Source organism: Panthera onca, chromosome D1 (genome assembly GCF_046562875.1).
Source record: "Panthera onca isolate mPanOnc1 chromosome D1, mPanOnc1 haplotype 2, whole genome shotgun sequence".
In the NCBI taxonomy this organism is placed as follows: Eukaryota; Metazoa; Chordata; class Mammalia; order Carnivora; family Felidae; genus Panthera; species Panthera onca.
Genome location: NC_138348.1, coordinates 28,371,185 through 28,393,413, shown reverse-complemented (window position 1 = coordinate 28,393,413; position 22,229 = coordinate 28,371,185). Strand labels below are relative to the sequence as shown.

Below are 22,229 nucleotides of genomic sequence, written 5' to 3'. Positions count from 1 at the left end.
ACACCAAGAAAGTGGATAACCTAGATAATACGGACAATTCATAGAAATGCAAAACCTACCAACACCAAATAACAAAGAAAAAATCTGTATAGGCCTTTAACTAGTATGGAGAGTGACTCAGTCATCAAAAATATCCCAAGAAATAAAAGTTCTGTACTTAATAGCTTCACAGTGAATTCTATCAAACATTTTAAAAAGAACTAACAGGAATTCTCTAACTTTTCCAAAATTTAAATAGGAGGGAACACTTCCTAACTCATGCTTTGAGACCAGTCTTACCTTGATACCAAAGCCAGATGAAGACACATCAAGAACACTACAGACCAATATCCCTGATGAACATTGATGCAAAAATTCTCAACAAAACACTAGCAAAACAAATTCAGCAGCATATTAAAAGTATCATACACCATGACCAAGTGACTTATCCATGGGATACAAGGATGGTTCAACATATGAAAATCAATCAATGTAATACACACCACATTAACAGAATGAAGGGGGTAGCACATGACCATCACAAAACTGAACACCCTTTCATGATAAAAACAGTCAACAAACTACGAACAGAAGGTAATGACCTCAACATAAGCTATATATGAAAAACTCATACTCAATGAGTATGAAAAACATCATACTCAATGGTGAAAGACTGAGAGCTTTTCCTTTAAGATCAGGAACAAGGCAAGGATGCCTGCTTTCACAACTATGTTCAACACAGTACTGTAAGTCCTAGCCAAAACAATGAGGCAAGAAAAAGAAATAAAAGACATCCAAATTGGAAAGGAAAAATTAAAATTATCTGTTTGCTGATGATATGATCTTAAACATAGAAAACCCTAAAGATTCCACAAAAAGAAATGCTAGAATAAATGGGTTTAGCAAACTAGCAAAACCTACCAAGAGACAAAGTTACACAGAAATCAGTTATATTTCTACATACTAACAATAAATGAGCTGAAAACAAAATTAAGAAAATAATTCCATTTACAATAGCACCAAAAAACAAACAAACAAAAAAAACCCTTAGGAATTAACCAAAGAAATAAAAGATGTATAAAATGAAAGCTACAAAACACTGCTGAAAGAAACTACAGAAGACACAAATATATGGAAACAAATCCTATGCTCATGGATTAGAAAACTTCATACTGTGAAGATGTCAATACTACCCAAAGTTATCTACAGATTCAGTGCAACCCTACCAAAGTCCAAATGACATTGTTTGCAGAAATGGAAAAATCCATCCTAAAATTCATATGAAATCTCAAGGGACCCCAAATAGTCAATCTCAGAAAAGAATAAAGCTGGGGGACTCAAACTTCCTGATTTTAAAACTTTCTAGGATTCTCAAGTAATCAAAACAGTGTGGTACTGGCATAATGACAGACACATCCACCAACAGAAGAGAATAAAGAGCCCACAGATAAATCCTTATGTACATGGTTAAATGACTATTCAGTCTTGGAAAGGACAATGGGGCTGGGAAAACTGGATATACATATGTAAAAGAATGGAGTTGGACCCTTACCTAACACTGCACATAAAAATTAACTCAAAATGGATCAAAGACCTAAATGTAAGACCTAAAACCATAAAACTCTTAGAAAAAAACATAGGGCAAAATCTTTTGGACATGATGCCAAAGGCACAAGCAACACACACAAAAAAGACAAATTGGACTCCATGAAAAATTTAAAATCTTGTGCATCAAAAGATACTATTAACAAAGTAAAAAGGCAACCCATGGAAGAAAGGATGTGCAAATCATATTTCTGATATTAATATTCAAAATATATAGAGAACTCCTAGAATGTAACAGCAAAAAACAAACCCTATTCAAAATGGGCAAGAATAGACTTTCTTCAAAGAAAATATGTGAATGGCCAAAAGCACATGAAAATATGCTCAACATCACTAATTATTAAGGAAATGCAAAGCAAAACCATAATAATATACTACCTCATACCCATCAGGATGGCTATTACCAAAACACAGGAAACAAGTGCTGGCAAGAATGGGAGGAATTAGAACCGTTGGGCATAATTGTGAGAATTTAAAATGGTACAGCTGCTGTGGAAAACATTATGGATGGTCCTGAAAAAACTAGAAATATTATTGCCATATGATCCAACAATTCTACTTCATAGCATATAGCCAAAAGAAATTAAAGTAGGGACTCAAACAAATATTTCTGTATCCATGTTCATAACAGCATTATTCACAAAAGCTAAAACGTGAAAACAAACCAAGTGTTCATCTATGGAAGAATGGATAGGCAAAATGTGGCATATACATACAATGGAATATTATTTCCGCCTTAAAAAGGAAGAAAATTCTGGGGCATCTGGGTGGCTCAGCTGGCTAAGCATCTGATTCTTTGGTTCGGCTCAGGTCATGATCTCACAGTTCTTGGGTTTGAGTGCCATACTGTCAGTGCTGAGCTTGCTTGGGATTCATTCTCATTCTCATTCTCATTCTCTCTCTCTCTCTCTCTCTCTCTCACTCTCTCTTCCCCTCCTGTGTGCTTGTGCTCCCTCTGTCTCCCAAAATAAATAAATTAAAAAAAAAAAAAAAAGGAAGAAAATTCTGACATATACTACAACATGGATGAACCTTGAGGACATTAATGCTAAGTGAAATAAGCTAGTCACAAAAAGATAAATACTGTATGATTTCACTTATTTAAGAAACTTAGAATAGTCAAAATCATACAGAGTATAATGGTATTTGCCAGGAACTGGGGAGAAGTGAAGGATGGGGAGTTTAATGAATGAGTATAGAGTTTCAGTTTTACAAAGTAAAAAGAGTCATCTGTAGATGAATGGTGATGATGGCAGGACATTAAAAATATATTTAATACCACTAAACTGTATAATGGTTAAGATGGCAAATTTTATGTGTATTTTACCACAATAAAAAATATTGGGAGAAAAAGATCTTCCTGAAGCCACTTGGGCCTACACCCCAATAACCTGTTATATATCCCAATTCTTAAATTTTTTTTTTTTTTCAATGTTTTTAATTTATTTTTGGGACAGAGAGAGACAGAGCATGAAAGGGGGAGGGGCAGAGAGAGAGGGAGACACAGAATCGGAAACAGGCTCCAGGCTCTGAGCCATCAGCCCAGAGCCCGACGCGGGGCTCAAACTCACGGACCGCGAGATCGTGACCTGGCTGAAGTCGGAGGCTTAACCGACTGCGCCACCCAGGCGCCCCTGTTATATATCCCAATTCTGACTTACCCCTTTTGAGACATACTAAGACTGTCAAGGTAATGTTCTCACTGCAATGAGTTCTAATAAAAACAGTTTTATTTTATTAGGAATACAACAAGGAACTTCTTTTTTTATTATTTTTGAGAGAGAGAGAGAGAGAGCGCGCAAGTGGGGTTGGAAGAGAGAGAGAGAAGGTAAGAGAAGTTCCCAGGCAGCCCCCCCAGCCCTCCCCTCACCCCCCCCCCCCCCATGCTCACAGCAGGGGCTCAAACCAACTAACTGTGAGACCATGATGATCGGCTGAAATCGAGTTGGATGCTGAACTGACTGAACCACTCAGGCATTTCTAATTTATACTGCCAACAAGAATATATATATGAAAGTTCCTATTTTCTACAACTTTGTAAAGTAAGGTAGGAATTTGGCTTTATTTTTCTTCAGAAAAAAGCAGTTCTAATACCATTTCTTGAATTATCTATTTTCCCCTCACTAATTTGCAATGCCACCTCAGTCACTAATTTATCCTATGATCTGGATCTATTCTGAGATTCTATTATGTTCCAAGGAATACCTATCCAAGTACACAATTAAAGTAGCCAAGTAATATCTATCCACGTAGACAATTAAAGTAGCACCAAGCTCCTTTAATTATTATTATAGTTTATAATAATATATTTAAGAATCTAGCATAGCTACTTCATCCTGTTCTCTTTTAAAAACTTCCCAGACACTCCTATATGTTTATTCCCACATAAACCTTAGAATCAACTTAACTACCACAAATACACTCTTGCATGTTTAAATTGGATTGTATTAAACCTACTAACTTAAGGACTTGGATAACTTTATATTGTTGACTCTCTCTACCCAAAAGCAAGATATGACTTTACATTTTGAAATCAGCATGGAGTTTGTTTGTATTTGATGTTTATCTGTTTTTTTCTCTCCACAGACCAGTTTCAGGCCTGTGCCTCATAATATCCAACTCTAGTTTTACTCCCAAATTCTACACACCTGTGGGTCTGTCTGGTTTCAAATTCCCACCATTTCCAATTTGAGCTATCCTCTGTCACTTGAATTCTGATTCTGATATGCTACCTCCAAATTCCTGTTTCAATATTGCCAAACAGTGAAAAGAGGGGGCCATCAAAATTAAGATTTCAATTTTTAGCTATTAAGATTACTTTGGTGGAAACATATGAGAAGCACTATCAAAACTGCTTCTATATACATCGGCTAAAAGAGAATTAGATTTGATACTGTTTTTTAATATTTAGTTATAGCATGTAACGACAGCCTGTGAAAATAAAGTACTATTCTGAGGTTTTCTTAAAAAACATTTTGACTCCTCTATAATACATGTGTTTCTCGGGTATTAAATAGATCATAGTAGATTTTAGCAATATCATCAGAAAGCCTGAAAATAACTTTCATTCGCAGTGTTCTGGAGGCTCAAATATTATTAAAACAATTTTAATGAGAATTCTCTTGAGACTTTTTTTTTTTAATTTTGAGAAGGAGGGAGAGAGAGAGAATCCCAAGCTGGCAGCACAGAGCCCAACATGGGGCTCAATCCCACAAACTGTGAGATCATGACCTGAGCCAAGATCAAGAGTCGAATGCTTAACTGACTGAGCCACCCAGGCACCCCTGAGACTTTGTTTAAAATGATGCACAATCCCCCAAATATGTTTAGGAAATTTAAAAATTAATTTTGCTATTAAGGTAAATACATTTTTAAAGATGTTAAAAACACTAATCTGAAATAAAAATTAAAAATACTTACCTTTTGCCATTTAAGTTCTTGTGTCTCCACAATAATTTTACCAATCTGCTCTTCATACTGAGTTTCTGTTTCCTAAATCAAAAAGAAAAATGCTAGGAAAATTAGGACTTTAAAACTTTTCATTTCAGCTCTTTCTAGAGAGATAAAAAAAAGAGCATCATCCCACACTTAAAATATCCTCCCACGTCTGGACAAACTGCAAATTAAATAGACAAGCCTATCAGAGAACTGAGGCTCCAGATCATTCAATTAATCCAAGCTCTGGATAACTCTCTCCTGCAGGAAGAACAGAACTAAAGCATTTACTTACCTGGGATGTAAACCACTGAGTAGTGATAAGAAAATTCAGCTACAAGCTCTTCATAAATTGCTAAAGGCAAAATGTGTACTAGTTTAAGAATGTGAATTCCCAGGGACCCCAGAAATAAAGAGGTGTTATATCTTTTATCAGGTTTTTGTTCCAGGAAGCCCACCAGGTGGTTACAAGGAAGGATGGGAAGAATCCAACAACCTGAGAAGCTCTGCCCTGTGGTACTAGCTGGGGAAGAGAAGAGCAGTCACAACCCATCTTCCCTATTTCCCCTACAGAGCAAGAATCTTAATCTGCAAGGGAAAGACAATAACTATATCTAAGAACACTAGTGGAAACCCTCTGCAGCTGGTAAAGGGGAGTAAGAGCCACTATTGAAAACTCCACCTAGACAGCCCTGTCTTCCTCATCTCCCATAAGGAAAAAAAGCCTAATTTACAGAAGGAGGGACAATAAAAACTACAGTAGGAGAGCACCTGTGGAAAACCATTGTAGCTGGAAATAGGCTAGGAAAATAAGAAAACAGCTCTATCATTGGGGTAGGAGCAGGAATACGTGGGGGGTCCAGCATTAAAAACAAAGGAGGGATCAGAACCCCTGTGAAGACCTCACCCTGAGACGCAGAACCTAAGAACTGAAGCTTAATAAAATCAGAGAATTCCCCTACTCCCCCACCTGCAGCCACCATCTGAAGAACAAGCATCAAATAAAAAGAACAGGGAGATCAGATGGGAGGGCTGCAAAGACAGATTCTCTCTGGGAAGCAGCACAAAAGGAAGACCCAAAGCCAAGCAGGAAGTAGTTATTTAGAAAAATTCTCTGATTTTGTTTAAAATCACGTAGTAATACTCATGAATTAGCCTACCCCATAAACACAAGGTATCACAAGAGAAAAAGTGCCTGTAGTGTTGAAGATATGCCCCGACACAGAGAGAAAGCACTTCTGTAAAAACTGGGAGTTTTTTACTTTTGGTTTCAGGCATTTAAGGAAATCTCCACCAAACAAAGCATGAGCTGATCATTAAGTTAGGAGCACAATGGCCTCAATGGTCACACATGACAGAAACAGCAGACTTTACAAAATTATTTCAGAAAAGTCACTAAACCAACAATAAGCAGCAACCGTAGGGAGGGGAAAATATCTGATTTTCAGAGCTGCCACATATTCAAAATGTCTATGTCCAGTTCTCAACAAAAAATGCAAGGGACGCAAAGAAACAGGAAAGTGTGATCCCTATACAAGCAAATAAAAAGTTAAAAAGAACGGTCTCTGAGCAAGACAAAGACTTTACATCAACAATTTAAATACGCTCTAAGAGCTAAAAGAAACCGCGTACAAAGATACTGCAACATTAAAAAGTTAATAAGGAAATGCTACAAACAAGCTTATGCTCATAAATTTGACAACTTACAGAAATGGATCAATTCTTCAAACCTCAATATAGACAATCTATATAGCCCTATAACCACTAGTTAAAAAGCTCCCAAAAAATAAATGTCCAGGCCCACATGGTTTCATTACTAGAGAATTCCACCAAATACATAAAGAATTAACACAACTTTTACACAGTCTTCCAGAAAAATAAAAGAGGAAGAAACACACCTCAACTCATTTTATAATGCCTGTTTACTATGACACCAAAACTAGACAAAGACAGTACAAAAACAGAAAACTAAAACCAATACTTCTCACAAGTTTTGATGAAAAAATCTCAGTAACATATTAGCAAACAGAATCCAACAATGTATAAAATGTTATACACCACGACCAAGTAGAATTTGTTCCAAATATACAAGGCTGATTCAATATCAATAGTAAGTTCATGTTTTTCACCATGTCAATATCCTACAGAAGAAAAATCACATGACCACATCAATTGTCACAGAAAAGGCAACTGATGAAACCCAACACTCATTCATAATAAAAACTCTCAGTTAGGAACAGAGAGAATTATCTCAATTTGATAAAGAGTATTCATAAAAACATTACACTGAACATCATATTCAATGATAAAAGACTGGATGGATGGATAGACAAGGAAAGGGAAAGAGGAAAGAGAGGCAAAGAGAGAAGGAGAGAAAAAAAAAAGAAAGAAGGGAGGAAACAATCAGAAGTAAAATTGTCTCTATTTATAAATAACATAATTGTATACAAAGAAAACCAAGGAATCCATAAAATATCTCCCAGAACTGATAACTGAATTCAACAAGGTCTCAGGATACAAGAGCAACACCTAAAGTATCAATCACGTTTCTATACACTAACAATAAAAATACAGAAAACAAAATTTAAAACACAACACAACTTATAATCACTCCAGAGAAAATGAAATACATAGGTGTGTACTTAAAGAACATGTTCAGGATCTGTATGCTGATAGATACAACAACATGGATGAATGAGAAGCCTTACCTAAAAGAGTACATACTGTATGATTCCATTTACATGAAATGTTAGGGGGAAAAAAACTAATTGACTGTGGGAAAAAATCAAAAGAATGTTGCCTCTTGGGGAGGAAGTAAGGGTAGAACTGGCCTAAGTAGGGGCATGAAGGAATTTTCTGAATGGATAGAAACATTTTATATCTTCATAAGGGTTTACATTATCAGATGTATGCATCTCACCAAACGTACAGTTAAGATTTGTGTCTTCAATTGTATGTAAATTTAAAGGGGGAAAAAGCTGTAAACAAATATTGAACTCCACTTAATGATATGCAGTCTGAAGTACTTGGAAGAACACCAATGTGTGCAATTTACTCTGAAATCACAAAGAGTGAAGTTGAAAGAGGGATAAATTGATGGATAGATAGGTGACAAAGCAAGTAAAGTAATATGTTAATGGTGTTTGAGTGTTCACTGTCAAATTCTTTCAGTTTTGCTGTATGCTGGACAATTTCCACAATGAAATGTTTCAGAGAAATCAAAGAGAATGTTAACATATAAAATACATGTTTTTGTTATGAAATATTTTCCTTATGACTCTCTTACTTTTTTTTTTATTTTACACAAACACACTTACTCATGCTATGGTATTCAAAGATAGGCTTTCACAAAAGTTGTCTCATTTATTTAAAATGCTTTCAGCAGCAAGGAGCAACAACAAACCCCAACTCACAATGGCTTACCTCATATGACAATGACTTTAAATGCAGAGTGCTTCTAAAACTGACTTTCAGTGGTTCAACAATATCATTTAGGACTACGATTGTGCTCATCTTTTCATCTTGCCATTATCTAAGTGATTTTCCTTAGGCTTTACATTCCGTGGCTGCTTTAACTGAAAGCATTATGGACAGAAAGGACATTAACCCGCAGTAGAAAAAGTGTAATCTCTTAATAAAAGAGTAACAGGCGGGGCACCTGGGTGGCTCAGTCGGTTGAGCGTCTGACTTCAGCTTGGGTCATGATCTCACAGTTTGTGGGTTCGAGCCCTGAGTCGGGCTCTGTGCTGTCAGCTTGGAGCCTGAATCCTACTTTGGATTCTGTGTCTCCTCTCTCTGCCCCTCCCCCACTTGTGCTGTGTCTCTCTCTGTCTCTCAAAAATAAATAAATGTAAAAAAGAAAAATTAAAAAAAAAAAAGAATAACGGGGGCGCCTGGGTGGTTCAGTTGGTTAAACATCCAACTTCGTCTCAGGGCACGATCTCCTGGTTTATGAGTTCAAACCCTGCATCTGGCTCTGTGCTAACAGCTCAGAGCCTGGAGCCTGCTTTGAATTCTGTGTCTCCCTCTCTCTCTTTGCTCCTACACCACTAGTGCTCTGTCTCTCAAAAATAAACATTAAAAAAAATAAAAAAATAAACTTTTCCCAGAAACTTTCAACACATCTTCTAATATCTCATTGGCCATAACCTGGTCACATGCCCACTCCTAAACCAGTCATTGGCAAGGGGAATACACTGGACCTTTATGTGTAGTTAAGATCAGTCAGGATCTACCTGACTCACATTGGTGAAAGGTGGACCCTAAGACACAATCACAGTTCTTCCAACATGGAATAAGGAAGGGAATATATACCAATAGGGTATGCAGTGCAATAAACAAAGTGATGAGAAAATAGAAGCTCCTGCAAAATATGTTATCTATGGTCAGAACATACTGAAAAATAAAATAAGTATATACACATTTGTTTGGAGATGGGGTTCCTATTACATGTGTATCTTCCCAAAGCAGCTGGATTGAAAATGTGCAAGATACTGCTTTCTTCATGTGGGCCTGGTTATACACTTCTCTCTTAGTGGCTAAATGGGTTCTGTCATCTTACTGTGATTTAGATATTGTTCTAAGCACTTTTTATATCTTGATTAACTTAATCTTAGTTATAATTTTCTGAAGTAAGTACTCTTATTATCACCATTTTATAGAAGAGGAAACTGGGTTAGCAAGAGAATAAGTAATTTGCCTAAATTCACATAGCAGGTAAACACCAGAGTCAGTATTTGAACCTATATGATTTGTCTCCAGAGTCTCTTAAACATACCACTTTATTACCTTTAAGAGACTGTGGGTACTGTTGGACAGCAGAATTTAATCTTCACGTCATACAGAAGTTAGCAAGACACTCAAGATCATATTACGTATTTTATTTTTAAGTTTATTTATTTTGAGAGAGAGAACACACAAGCAGGAAGGGCAGAGGGGAGAGGGAGAGGGAGAGGGAGGGAGGGAGAGAGGGAAAGAGGGAAAGAGAGAGAGAGAGAGAGAGAGAGAGAGAGAGAGAGAGAGAGAATCCCAAGCAGGCTCCACACCAGCAGTGCAGAGCCCAACACAGGGCTCAAACTCACAAACTGTGAGATCATGACCTGAGCTGAAACAAGAGTCAGGTGGCTTAACTGAGCCACCCAGGTACCCCCATATTACCTATTTTATTTGGTAAAACATTATTAATTTGGTAGAACATTTCAAAATAACAACCAGAGATATTTGTTGAATGGAAAAGCAAAAAATTTAAGAATTCCTACAAATATTCTCATATTAAATATTTTCTATTTCTTTGTAATAGAAATCTCTGTAATAGGCTAAGTTGAATAATATGAAAACAGTAGCTTAAATTCTGATTAGGAAAGAAATTTTGTAAAATATGAACTTTTAAGCTATTCCATGCCTATTAGTGATATTTATCTCGAATACTTTTTAGCTAATCAAAGAGAGATTAGTATTTTATTAAACAACATGAGAAACTGAACAGGGCAATTTCGTAGGAGGTGGATTATGAGTCTGAAAACGAGAATAAAAGTACCCAGTTACAGTTTGGGCTGCTTGGACATGTGCCTGCTGTATGTACTATGTCCCTAAATCTGTTCAGGGTCAAGAATTGAAGAGGCCTGACCAATACAGAGCACATCTTGTAAAACTACAGCCTGAAGCAAGCACTTTAAAAAAACATGACACTTTCTAAAGGTTATAAAGAGTAAATAAACCATCAAATTACTCCTCTTTTATTGTTTTTATAAAAACACTTAAATCCTTGTAGTCCTAAGGCAGATAATAAAAAATAAACACTTTTAAGGTTCTATATTCTTGGATACTTTATTGAAGTTACAGATGGGATTTTCTTACCAAATTTAATACATTTTTCTCATTGACGGTAAGAATTTTTATTAATAACTTTTGAGAGCTGCTTAAAGAATAAAAGATACAAATGAAAAGTTCCAATAAAAAGATACTTTTTAATTATAAAGCATGAAGTTAAGTTAGAATCCTAATAGAGTAAAAGTGTATTATAATGTTACCTTTCAGTATTGTAGATAACACCCATTTTATCAGTTTTCCATGTGGTGTAGAGATATATATTCTACAAATCATTATAATTACAAACAGGTATGATTCTATTCACAACATAACTAATTTTATGGGGCACTAAAATGCTACTTAATGTTATTTACCACACACTATGCCATTAATTATACCCAGTTTTCCTTTACAATTTCCTTAGCAAATCATTGCTATTTTAGAAAACCCAAATTTCCACTGCCTTTTATTTATTGCTAATATAAACTTCTAAGCTTTCCTTCTGTTCAGATATCTAATATATTTAATGTGTGCTTTCTCTCAACTCCCATACTTTCTTCAAAATTCTATTACATACATAATATATACTATGTGAGACTATAGTAATTAATTTGCATGGTATGTCATGATGATTAAATTTTAAGTTCTCTTAGGGCAAGACTGAGTAGAGGTTTTTCAAAGGTTATCAAATGAATGCATATTTTAAAAGTGAAAGTTCTAGATAGAGATCTGTTTATCCTCATTGTATAGATGATTTGGCCTAGAAATATATTTTGTTCTGGGGCGCTTGAGTGGCTCAGTTGGCTAAGCATCTGGCTCTTGATTTTGGCTCAGGTCAGATCTCATGGTTCATGAGTTGGAGCCCCACACTGGGCTCCACACTGATAAGGCAGAGCCTGTTTGGGATTCTCTCTCCCCCTCTCTCTCTCTGCCCCTCCCCTACTCTCTCTCTCTTTCTCTCTCCTTTCTCTCTCAAAATAAATACATTTAAGAAAAGAAATAATTTTGTTTCAAAACTTTCAACTCACTTCCTATTTTTAGAATCTAATAGATTTCATATTAAAGTCTAGATTTCTAGTTTCTCTTCAACAATTAGAAGAAATGATAGTACAGAGCCCATTTTTCTATATGGCAACACATTTTGGGAGCTGAACGACAAATATAGGTTAAACTGAAGACAGAGCCTCTCTATTTCAACACAATTCCTGCCCTATTGGTATCACATATCAACTATCTTAAAGGAAGCTGAATTTGTGACCCCTCATCTCTATAATCTGGTAAAAGAATCACAAGAATTGTTGTCTAACTTCTAAAAAACATACATTATGGATTCAATATAAATTTATCTGTTGACTCAGATTATTTATTTAAAGATTATTATTTTATGGGCACCTGGGTGGCTAAGTAAGTTAAGTGTCTGACTCTTGGTTTTGGCTCAGGTCATAATCTCATGGTTTGTGGGATCAAGCCCCGCATAAAGCCTGCTTGGGATTTTCTCCCTCTCTCTCTCTCTGCTCCCCACCCCCAAAATAAATAAACTTAAAAAAAAGATCATTAGTTTAAAACATTCGAACTTTTAAAAAATATCATCACCAATTTAGATCCATATGTAAAAAAAATGAGTAACTTTGTTAATTACAGCATAGTTAGGTACTTAAATACAGTTTAGTGGAGTAAGAAAGTCTCTTTCTTTGACTTTATTTTATTATCTATTGTATTTTGCTTCTTTAAAGAAACTTTACTGTGGCACCTGGGAGGCTCAGTCAGTTAAGCGTCCCACTCTTGATTTTGGCTTAGGTCATGAACTCAGAGTTTTGTGAGTTCGAACCCTGCATCTCTGCTTGGTATTCTCCCTCTCTTTCTGCCCCCCACCCATGGCACTCTTTCTCTTTCTCAAAATAAATAAATAAACTTAAAAAAATAAAGAAACTTTACTATCTAACCCTTTATGGTATGGCCTAATTTTATGTTTACTGCATTATTCACTCCAGTTAATTTATTATATATATTAAAGAAAGAGCTTTAGACAAGGAGTAGAGAGGTCAGAGTACTAGTCTCTTAAAAGCTCTGGGTTTTAGGTTGGAGTAGAAGCTATCTCAAGTCACTTCCACCTCTAAAATTCTATAATTTCATGATCCTGAAAAAAAGACTAATCATTAAGAATATACCTCTAATATCATAGAGAGAAGAAAGTACAGAAAGATGACCCTGACAATCACCATTTATCAGATCACTAGAGGCTGAGAAATTGAGGCAGATTCACCAGCAGTCTTATGGGGACTGACTGAATTAGTGTTCAGGACCCACCAAGAAGGAGTGATTCCGGAAAATACCCTATGATTTTACTTGGAAGCCCAAGGAACTACACTCTTAGAACAGAAGAGAGAAATAAACTATCACTCACAAGGAAACAACTTCCAATAAGCTCAGTCTCTGATGGGTAAAATGATCTGGCCCATCCTAATTTCCAAAAGCAAAAATGAAACTCTGTAGATGAAGATGACATCATCCAAAGCCTCAAATTTTCTTTGCAATATTTCATGTTCAAATGAAGTCATTCAATCAAAATTTACCCTACATCCCAGGAGGTAAAATAAATGACCAAGAGAAAAAAAAGACATAATAGACCTCTGTAAGAGGTCCAGATATTGGAGTACACACAGACTTTAAAATATATAAAACTAATATGCTAAATAAATTATACGACAAAATTAATTTCTGCACAGGAATGAAAATTATAAAAGAAAAACCAAATAGAAATTTCAGAATTGAAAAATACAAGTGCAATTAAGAACTCAATAAACGGACTTTATCAGTAGATTAAATAAACTGAAGAGATTAGTAAATTGACAGAAGAAAATAACCAGACTGAGGGTACCTGGGTGGCTCAGTCAGTTAAGCGTCCAACTTCAGCTCAGGTCGTGATCTTGCGGTTCATGAGTTTGAGCCCTGCATCAGGCTCTGTGCTGACAGCTCAGAGCCTGGAGCCTGCTTCGGATTCTGTGTGTGTGTGTCTCTCTCTCTCTGCCCCTCCCACGCTCATACTGTGTCTCTCTCAAAAATAAAAACATTTAAAAAAAAAAAAAAAAAAGACTGCAACATGGACGGAAAAGGAAAAAGAAAAATATAGACAAAACACTCAATAATGACATAGGAGATTTGAACAAGATTGACAAAGTTGCCCAAATTCATATTCATAGAACACTGCATGAAAGAAAAAAAGAGTATGTGTTGTTTTCAAGTTCATTTATGCTGGCATATTTACCAAAATTGATTATATGCTTGGCTAGAAAGCAAAACTCCACAAATATTAAGTGACTGAGATTATATAAAGAACATATTATCTGGTATAACAAAATTATGCTTGAATCAATTGTTTAAAGTTAACAAAAAAGAAAATATTTGTAAAAGAAGTAGTATATTTCTAAATAAATCATGAGTCAAAGAAGAAATTACAATGGAAATAAGAAAATAATTTGAACTGAGTGATAATGAACATAAAATATATAAAAATATGTGGGATTTAACTAAAGCCATATGCCAAGAGAGAAGGTTTTAGCCTTAAGTGCTTTATGTTAAAGAAAAAATGTTTAAATTAACTAAATATCCATCTCCAAAAGTTCAAAACAGAATAGCAAATTAGAGACACCTAATGTCTAGAGACACCAAATTAGAGCCACTAAGCCTGAGTGGCTTAGTAGGTTGAGCGCCCAACTCTTCAGTTCAGGTCGTAATCCCAGGGTCATGGGATCAAGTCCCACATTGGGCTCCATGCTGAATGTGAAGCCTGCTTAAGATTCATTCATTTATTCATTCATTCATTCATTCATTCATTCATTCATTCCCTCTCTCTCCCTCCCACCCCTCTCCCCCACTTGCTCTCGCTCTCTAAAAAAAAAAAAAGAAAGAAATTAGATAAGGAAAGAGCAAATATTAATAAAAGACAAATATGCAATAGAGAAAATCAGCAATGCCAAAATTTAATTCCTTCAAAAGACTAACACAACTGATAAACCCTTAGAAAGACTGACCCCAAATTCCTACTCATTCATAATCTCTGCATGAGTTACTCCTTCCATGACGCTTTTCTCATTACCCACTTAGTAAAGTTAGCTATGTCCTTATCCATACTCTCCATATAGTATATTGTGCACTCCTTGCTTATAAAGTTTTATAATCTCTAAAACCTGGCACAGTAAATTCATAGTAAATGTTAAATGAATGACCAAATACAGTCTTACATGCTTAATATCTCTTTAAAATAAAAAAAGAACCCTTAATTTGTACTACAGTGTTTCTTGACTTTCAGTGTTTCAAAGTCTGAATTTTTTTTACAAAATTTTTATTTTGAAATAATTTTAGATTTACAGAAGACTTATAAAGAAAGTAGAGTTTATATATACCCTTTACCCTGCTTCCATAACATTAAAATCTTACATAAGTAAAGGTAAGAAAATAACATTGTTACAATACCATTAATTAGACTACAGAGTTTATTCAGATTTCACTAGAGTTTATTCATTTTTCCACCAATTGTTCCAGGACAATATGGGACACTATGTTGCATTTAATCATCATGTCTCCTTAAGCTTTTCTTGTCTATGATAATTTCTCAGTTCCTTTTTTTTTTTTTAAGACTTTGACACTTTGACAAGTATTATTGAGATACCTTGTAGAATGTCCCCCACATGGGGTTTGTCTGATATTTTTCTCATTATTAGAATACATTTGGGGGAAGAATAGTATAGAGGTAAAGTTTCCTTCTCATCATATCATGAATATTTGATATTCACACAAATTGTTGACACCACATGAATTATTTCTAAAGACATTAACTTTAATCACTTAGTTAAGGTGGTATCTGTCACGTTTCTGCACAGTAACTTATTTTCCCTTTGTATCATCTAGTCATTAGGACTTAGTGCAAGCAAAACAGGGAAAATTAAACTACACTTCCTTGAAGGACAATTATCAAACAATTTGTGAACAAGTATAAAACCACCACACTAGGGGTTAGATCAGGAAGATAGTGAGGTTGGAGGATCCTGAGCTCATTTCATCCCAACCCACACAATGATAACAACTACATCTGACCAACTAACTCTGAAAACAACCTGAAGACTGGCAGAAGAGACCTTCCACAGCTAATCACAGAAAGAAGCCACATTAAAAAGTAGAAGAGGTGGAGACACAGATGGGAACAAACCCTCAGCAAGACTAACCACAAATGGAAGGGACACTACAGGCATGGAGAAGCAAGAGGATCAGACCTCATACCAGGCACCCCAAGCACTGGGGACCTACACTGGGAAGATGAGTCCCCATAACACCTGGCTTTGAAAACAAGGCAGGTGCTTAACTACAGAAGCTTTTAAAATCAGTGGGGCTTAACTCTGGGTACTTTAAAATCAGTAGGCTTACCTCCAAGAAAGCCAGAGGGCAATAGGAAACTGAGTGTCTACCCTTAAAGAGCCAGTGTAATGAATAACTTGCCCAAAACACAGCACAGAAGTAGCATAAAAAGCACATGGCGTATAAGTGAAGAAGATTTATTTACTAATCTCAGGATGTACACTGAGGGACAGAGATCTTCAGGAGCTTCTGCAAGAACAAAAATGCTCATGGGCACTATTTCCCTTTCCCTCCCTCAGTCTAGATAGCCAGTCACTTTTGAAAACCAGCACTATCACTCTCCACCTATCTTGCTAGAATGCCCCCCCCCCTTCCTCTGAGGACTCACCCAATCCAACTCACCCTACTCAAGAGACATCCCTCCAAAGCAGCTCCTGACCTGCCACACCCTGAAAGCAGCCCTGGCAGGGACTTGCACCACTCCAAAGTGACTCCTGCCCTGGAGAGATGGGAAGACAACTACACACACCTTTGTATCTGTAGTTATAGCAGCTAAGCCTTTTAGCTGGCTGTGCAGGGAGAAAGTCCTGCCATTCTGAGTGCCCACAGCTGTGGCAGAGAGACTAATTGCCAACAACTAGCCTGACCGCTGCTCCTGCCACCCCTACAAGCCTGGGACAGCTTCAGACATGTCCCTCAATAGTGTAGGGACCAGGAGCACCTGGCTGGTTCACTTGGTACAGCATCTGACTCTTGATCTCAACGTCTTGAGTTTGAGCTCCACAATGGGAATAGAAATTACTTAAAAAACAAAAAAAAACAAAAAATGAAAAACAGTGCAGGAACCGAACCTACCTAGTGTACTCACAGTGAGCAAAACAGGTCACTACAGCCAACTGGACTAAAGACAAATGCAACTCAGCCACAACAGTAGGGCAAATGTAGCCCACATAGGAAACACCCTAGGAATGACTGTTCTGGTGAACAGTGGGCATTGTGCTAGAGGGTACCACAGGACCTTTTCTACACAAGGCCACTAAATTCAAGACCTGGAGATGTATCTGAACCCCCTAATACACAGAAACAAATACAGAGAGTTAGACAAAATGAGGAAACAGAAGAGTATGTCCCAAATGAAAGAATAGGATAAATGACAGCAAAAGAGCTAAATGAAATTGAGATAAGCAATATCCCTGATAAAGAATTCAAAGTAATGGTCTTAAAGATATTATTAGACTTGAGAAAAGAGTGGATAAACTCACTGAGAACTTTAATAAAGAGAAAATATAAAAAGAATCAGAGAGGAAGAATTCAGTAGCTGAAATTAAAAAAAAAAAAAACACTACAGGGAATCAACAACCGATCAGAGGATGCAAAATAAAGAATCAGCAATCTGAAGACAAGGTAATAAAAAGCAACCAGGCTGAAGAGCAAAAAGAAAAAATAAAAAAATGAGAATAGATTAAGAGAACTCACAACGTTATCAAGTGTAAGAACATCTGCATTATAGGGATCCCAGAAAGAGAAGAGAGAGAATGAGGAGAAGAAATAATAGCTGAAAACTTTCTGAACTGGGGAAGGAAACAGACATCCACATCCAGGAATTACAGACAGATTCTAACAAGATTAACCCAAAGAGGTCCATACAGAGATATGTCAATAATTAAAATGGCAAAAGATAATGATAAAGAATTTTAAAAGCAGCAAGAGAAAAGAAAATAGATATATAAAAGAGAAACCCCACAAGGCTATCAAATGATTTTTTAGCAGAAACTTAGCAGGCCAGAAGGAATTGGCATGATATATTCAAAATGCTGAAAGGAAAAAACCTCCAAGCAAGATTTCTCTACCCATCAAGATTGTCATTCAGAATAGAAGGAGAAACCAGCCTTCTAAGAAATGTTTAAGAAATACTTAAGAGTGGGGAAAGAAAGGTCATAGCTTAGAAGAAAATTACAAAAGAAAAAATTTTCAAACATATGATAAGGTAATAGGATTAATCACGTATAAAACTAGTACGAAGGTTAAAACACAAAAGTAGTAAAATCAATTATATCTACAAAAATCAAAGGGATACAAAGGATAAAAAGATGTAAAATATGACATACATAAAATGTGGAGGAGGTAGTAGAATTCAGTACTTTTAGAGTGTGTTCAAACTTAAGTGACCATCAACTTACTGTAAACTGCTATACACATAAGATGTTATATATGAACTTAATGGCAACCACAAGTCAAAAAATCTATAATTATAATAGATACACACACACACAAAAAGAAAGTAATCCAAGTAAAACACTAAAGAAAGCCATCAAATGACATGGGAAGAGAGCAAGAGAAAAAGAAAGGAACAAAGAACTATAAAAAACAACCAGAAAACAATGACCAAAATAGCAATATATAGACAAGTATCAGTAATTACGTTAAATGTAACTGGACTAAATGACCCAGTCAAAAGATGTAGAGGTGACCGAACAGATTAAAAAACAAGACCCATTTATATGCTGCCTAAAAGAGACTCACTTCAGACCTAAAGATACATACAGACCAACAGTGAAGGGCTGAAAAAGCATAGTACATGCAAATGGAGGGGGAAAAAGGGTCAGTGTAGCAATACCTGTATCAGAAAAAATAAACCTTTTTTTAATGTTTATTTTTGGGACACAGAAAGACAGAGTGGGGGAGGGGCAGACAGCGAAGGAGACACAGAATCTGAAGCAGGCTCCAGGCTCTGAGCTGTCAGCAGAGCCTGATGTGGGACTTGAACCCACAAAGCGTGAGATCATGACCTGGGCCAAAGTCGGATGTTCAACCAACTGAGCCACCCAGGCGCCCCTCAGACAAAATAGACTTTAAAACAAAGACTGTAGCAGGGGAGTCACACATTATGCCACAAGTCTCAATAATTTAAAAAAGACTGAAATCATATCAAGCATCCTTTCCGAGCATAATATTATGAAACTAGAAATCAATTATAAGAAAATATCTGGGGGCACCTGGGTGGCTCAGTCGGTTGAGTGCCTGACTCTTGATTCCTACAACAAAAGAGGCAAGAATATACAATGGAGAAAAGACAGTCTCTCCAGCAAATAGTGCTGGGAAAACTGGACAACTATACACAAAAGAATGAAACTGGACCACTTTCTAACACCATACACAAAAATAAACCCAAAATGGATTGAAGACCTAAATGTGAGATATGAAACCAGAAAACTCTTAGAAGAAAACATAGGCAATAATCTCTTTGATATAAGTCTTAGCAACATCTTTCTAGATATGTCTCCTCAGATAAGGGAAAAAAGCAAACTAAACTATTGAGACTACACTACAATAATACGCTTCTGCATAGTAAAGGAAAATCAACAATATTAAAAGGCAACCTACTGAATGAGAAATGATATCTGCAAATAATATATCTAATAAGTGGTTAATATTCAAAAGATATAAATAATTATATTAATTTGTATAGTGACAGATAGTGGCTACACATGTAGTGAGCAAAGCATAAACTTGTCAAATCACTGTTAGACACCTGAAACTAGTGTAACATTAATTACATATATAATCCATATATTTATAGATTTATTTTAAAAGAATGTATATAACCCAAAGCCAAAAAGAACACAAATAACTCAACTAAAAAATGGGCAGAGGACCTGAATAGTCATTTTTCCAAAGAAGACATGCAAATGATCAACAGATACATGAAAAGCTGCTCAACATCACTAATCATCAGAGAAACACAATCCAAAACCACAATGAGACATCACCCTACACTTGTCAGAATGCCTAGGATCAAAAAGACAAGAAATAACAAGTACTGGTGAGGATGTGGAGAAAAAGGAACCCTTGTGCACTGTTGGTGGGAATGTAAATTGGTGCAGCCACTATGGTAAACAGTATGGAGATTCCTCAAAAAATTAAAAATAGAAATACCATAAGATCTAGTAATTCTATTACTGGGTACTTACCCAAAGGAAAAAAAAAAACACTAATTCAAAAAGACAGATGCACCACTATATTTACAATAGCCAAGATATAGAAGCAACCCAAGTGTCCACTAATAGGAAGATAAAGAAGATGTAAAAAAAAAAAAAAAATTAAAAAATAAATAAAGAAAGCAGCAACTTATTACTCAACACATCTCCAGAGGTAAGGGAAACAAAAGCAAAAGTGAACTATTGGGACCTCATCAGAATAAAAAGTTCTGCACAGCGAAGGAAACAATCAGCAAAACTAAAAGGCAACCAAGAGAATGGGAAAAGGTATTTGCAAATGACATGTCAGATAAAGGGTTAGTATCCAAAATCTATAAAGAACTTACCAAACTCAACACCCAAAAAACAAATCATCCAATGAAGAAATGGGCAAAAGACATGAACAGCCACTTCTCCAAAGAAGACATCCAGATGGCCAACCAACACATGAAAAAATGCACAACATCACTCTTCATCAGGGAAACACAAATCAAAACCACAATGAGATACCACCTCACGTGGTCAGAATGGCTAACATTAACAACTCAGGCAACAACAGATGTTGTCCAGTATGCAGAGAAAGAGAAACACTTTTGCACTTTTGCAAACTGGTACAGCCACTCTGGAAAACAGTATGGAGGTTCCTCAAAAAATTAAAAATAGAACTACCTTACAACCCAGCAATTGCACTAGTAGGTATTTATCCAAGGGTACAGGTATGCTGTTTCAAAGGGGCACATGCACCATGTGTTTACAGCAGCACTATCAACAATAGTCAAAGTATGGAAAGAGCCCAAATGTCCATCGATGGATGAACGTATGAATGGATGAATGGATAAAGAAGATGTGGTGTGTGTGTGCGTGTGTGTGTGTGTGTGTGTGTGTGTATATATAATGGAGTATTACTCGGCAACCAAAAAGAATGAAATCTTGCCATTTGCAACTACGTAGATGGAACTAGAGGGTATTATACTAAGCAAAATTAGTCAGAGAAAGACAGATATCATATGACTTCACTCATATGAGGACTTCAAGACACAAAACAGATGAACATAAGGGAAGGGAAGCAAAAATAATATAAAAACATGGAGGGGGACAAAACATAAGAGACTCTTAAATATGGAGAACAGAGGGTTACTGGAGGGGTTGTGGGAGGGTGGATGGGTTAAATGGGTAAAGGGAATTAAGGAATCTACTCCTGAAATCTTTGTTGCATTATATGCTTAGATGTAAATTTAAAAAATAAATAAATAAAAATGAAAAAATAAAGATTTGATATGAATATACAATAGACTACTACTCAGCCATAAAAAAAAGAATGAGATCATTTGGGACCGCGTGAATGGGTTTGAGGGTATTATGCTAAGTGAAGTAATTCAGATACCAAAAGACAAGTACCATAGAATTTCAGTTATATGTGGAATCTAAAAAACAAAACAAATGAACAAAGAAATAAACAAATAGACTCTTAAATACAGAGAACAAACTGGTGTTTTCCACAGGGGAAATGGGTGGAGGGATAGATGAAATAAAAGGAATTAAGATGTATTAAACTTCCAGGTATAAAATAAGTCATGAAGATGAAAAGTATAGCATGAGGAAGATAGTCAACAATATTGTAATAACATAGTATGATGACAGATGGGGACAACACTTGATTGTGGTGAGCAATGAGTAACATACAAGACTGTTGAATCAGTATATTGTATACCTGAAACCAATATAACATTGTATGTTAATTATACTTCAATTTAAAAAAAAGTAAAAAAAAAAAAACAGTAGGGGCACCTGGGTGGCTCAATTGGTTGAGCGTTCAGCTCAGGTCATGATCTCACAGTTCCTGAGTTCAAGCCCTGCATGGAGAAGGCTGCTGTCAGCACAAAGCCCGCTTTGGATCCTCTGCCCCCCTCTCTCTCTGCCCCTCCTTTTCTCTCTCTCTCTCTCTCTCTAAAAAATAAATAAAACCTTGGGGAAAAAAAAACAGTTAACTTACCAAATCATTTGGGGAAGATATTGTGTGACTATACAACTATTCTGTTTCACCTATAAGTTTCATCCACTAATTTTAGCCTT

At 36.0% G+C, this 22,229-nt stretch overlaps 1 protein-coding gene across 1 annotated transcript in view; it reads right to left on the bottom strand.

Moving 5' to 3' along the window:
• Positions 1 to 22,229, bottom strand: part of CCDC73 (coiled-coil domain containing 73) — a 126,018-nt gene that overhangs the window by 91,416 nt on the left and 12,373 nt on the right. Inside the window, exon 2 of the mRNA XM_060606293.3 lies at positions 5,005 to 5,076. Within this exon, the coding sequence (XP_060462276.1) occupies positions 5,005 to 5,076 (72 nt within the window). The remainder of the gene's footprint in view (positions 1 to 5,004; positions 5,077 to 22,229) is intronic.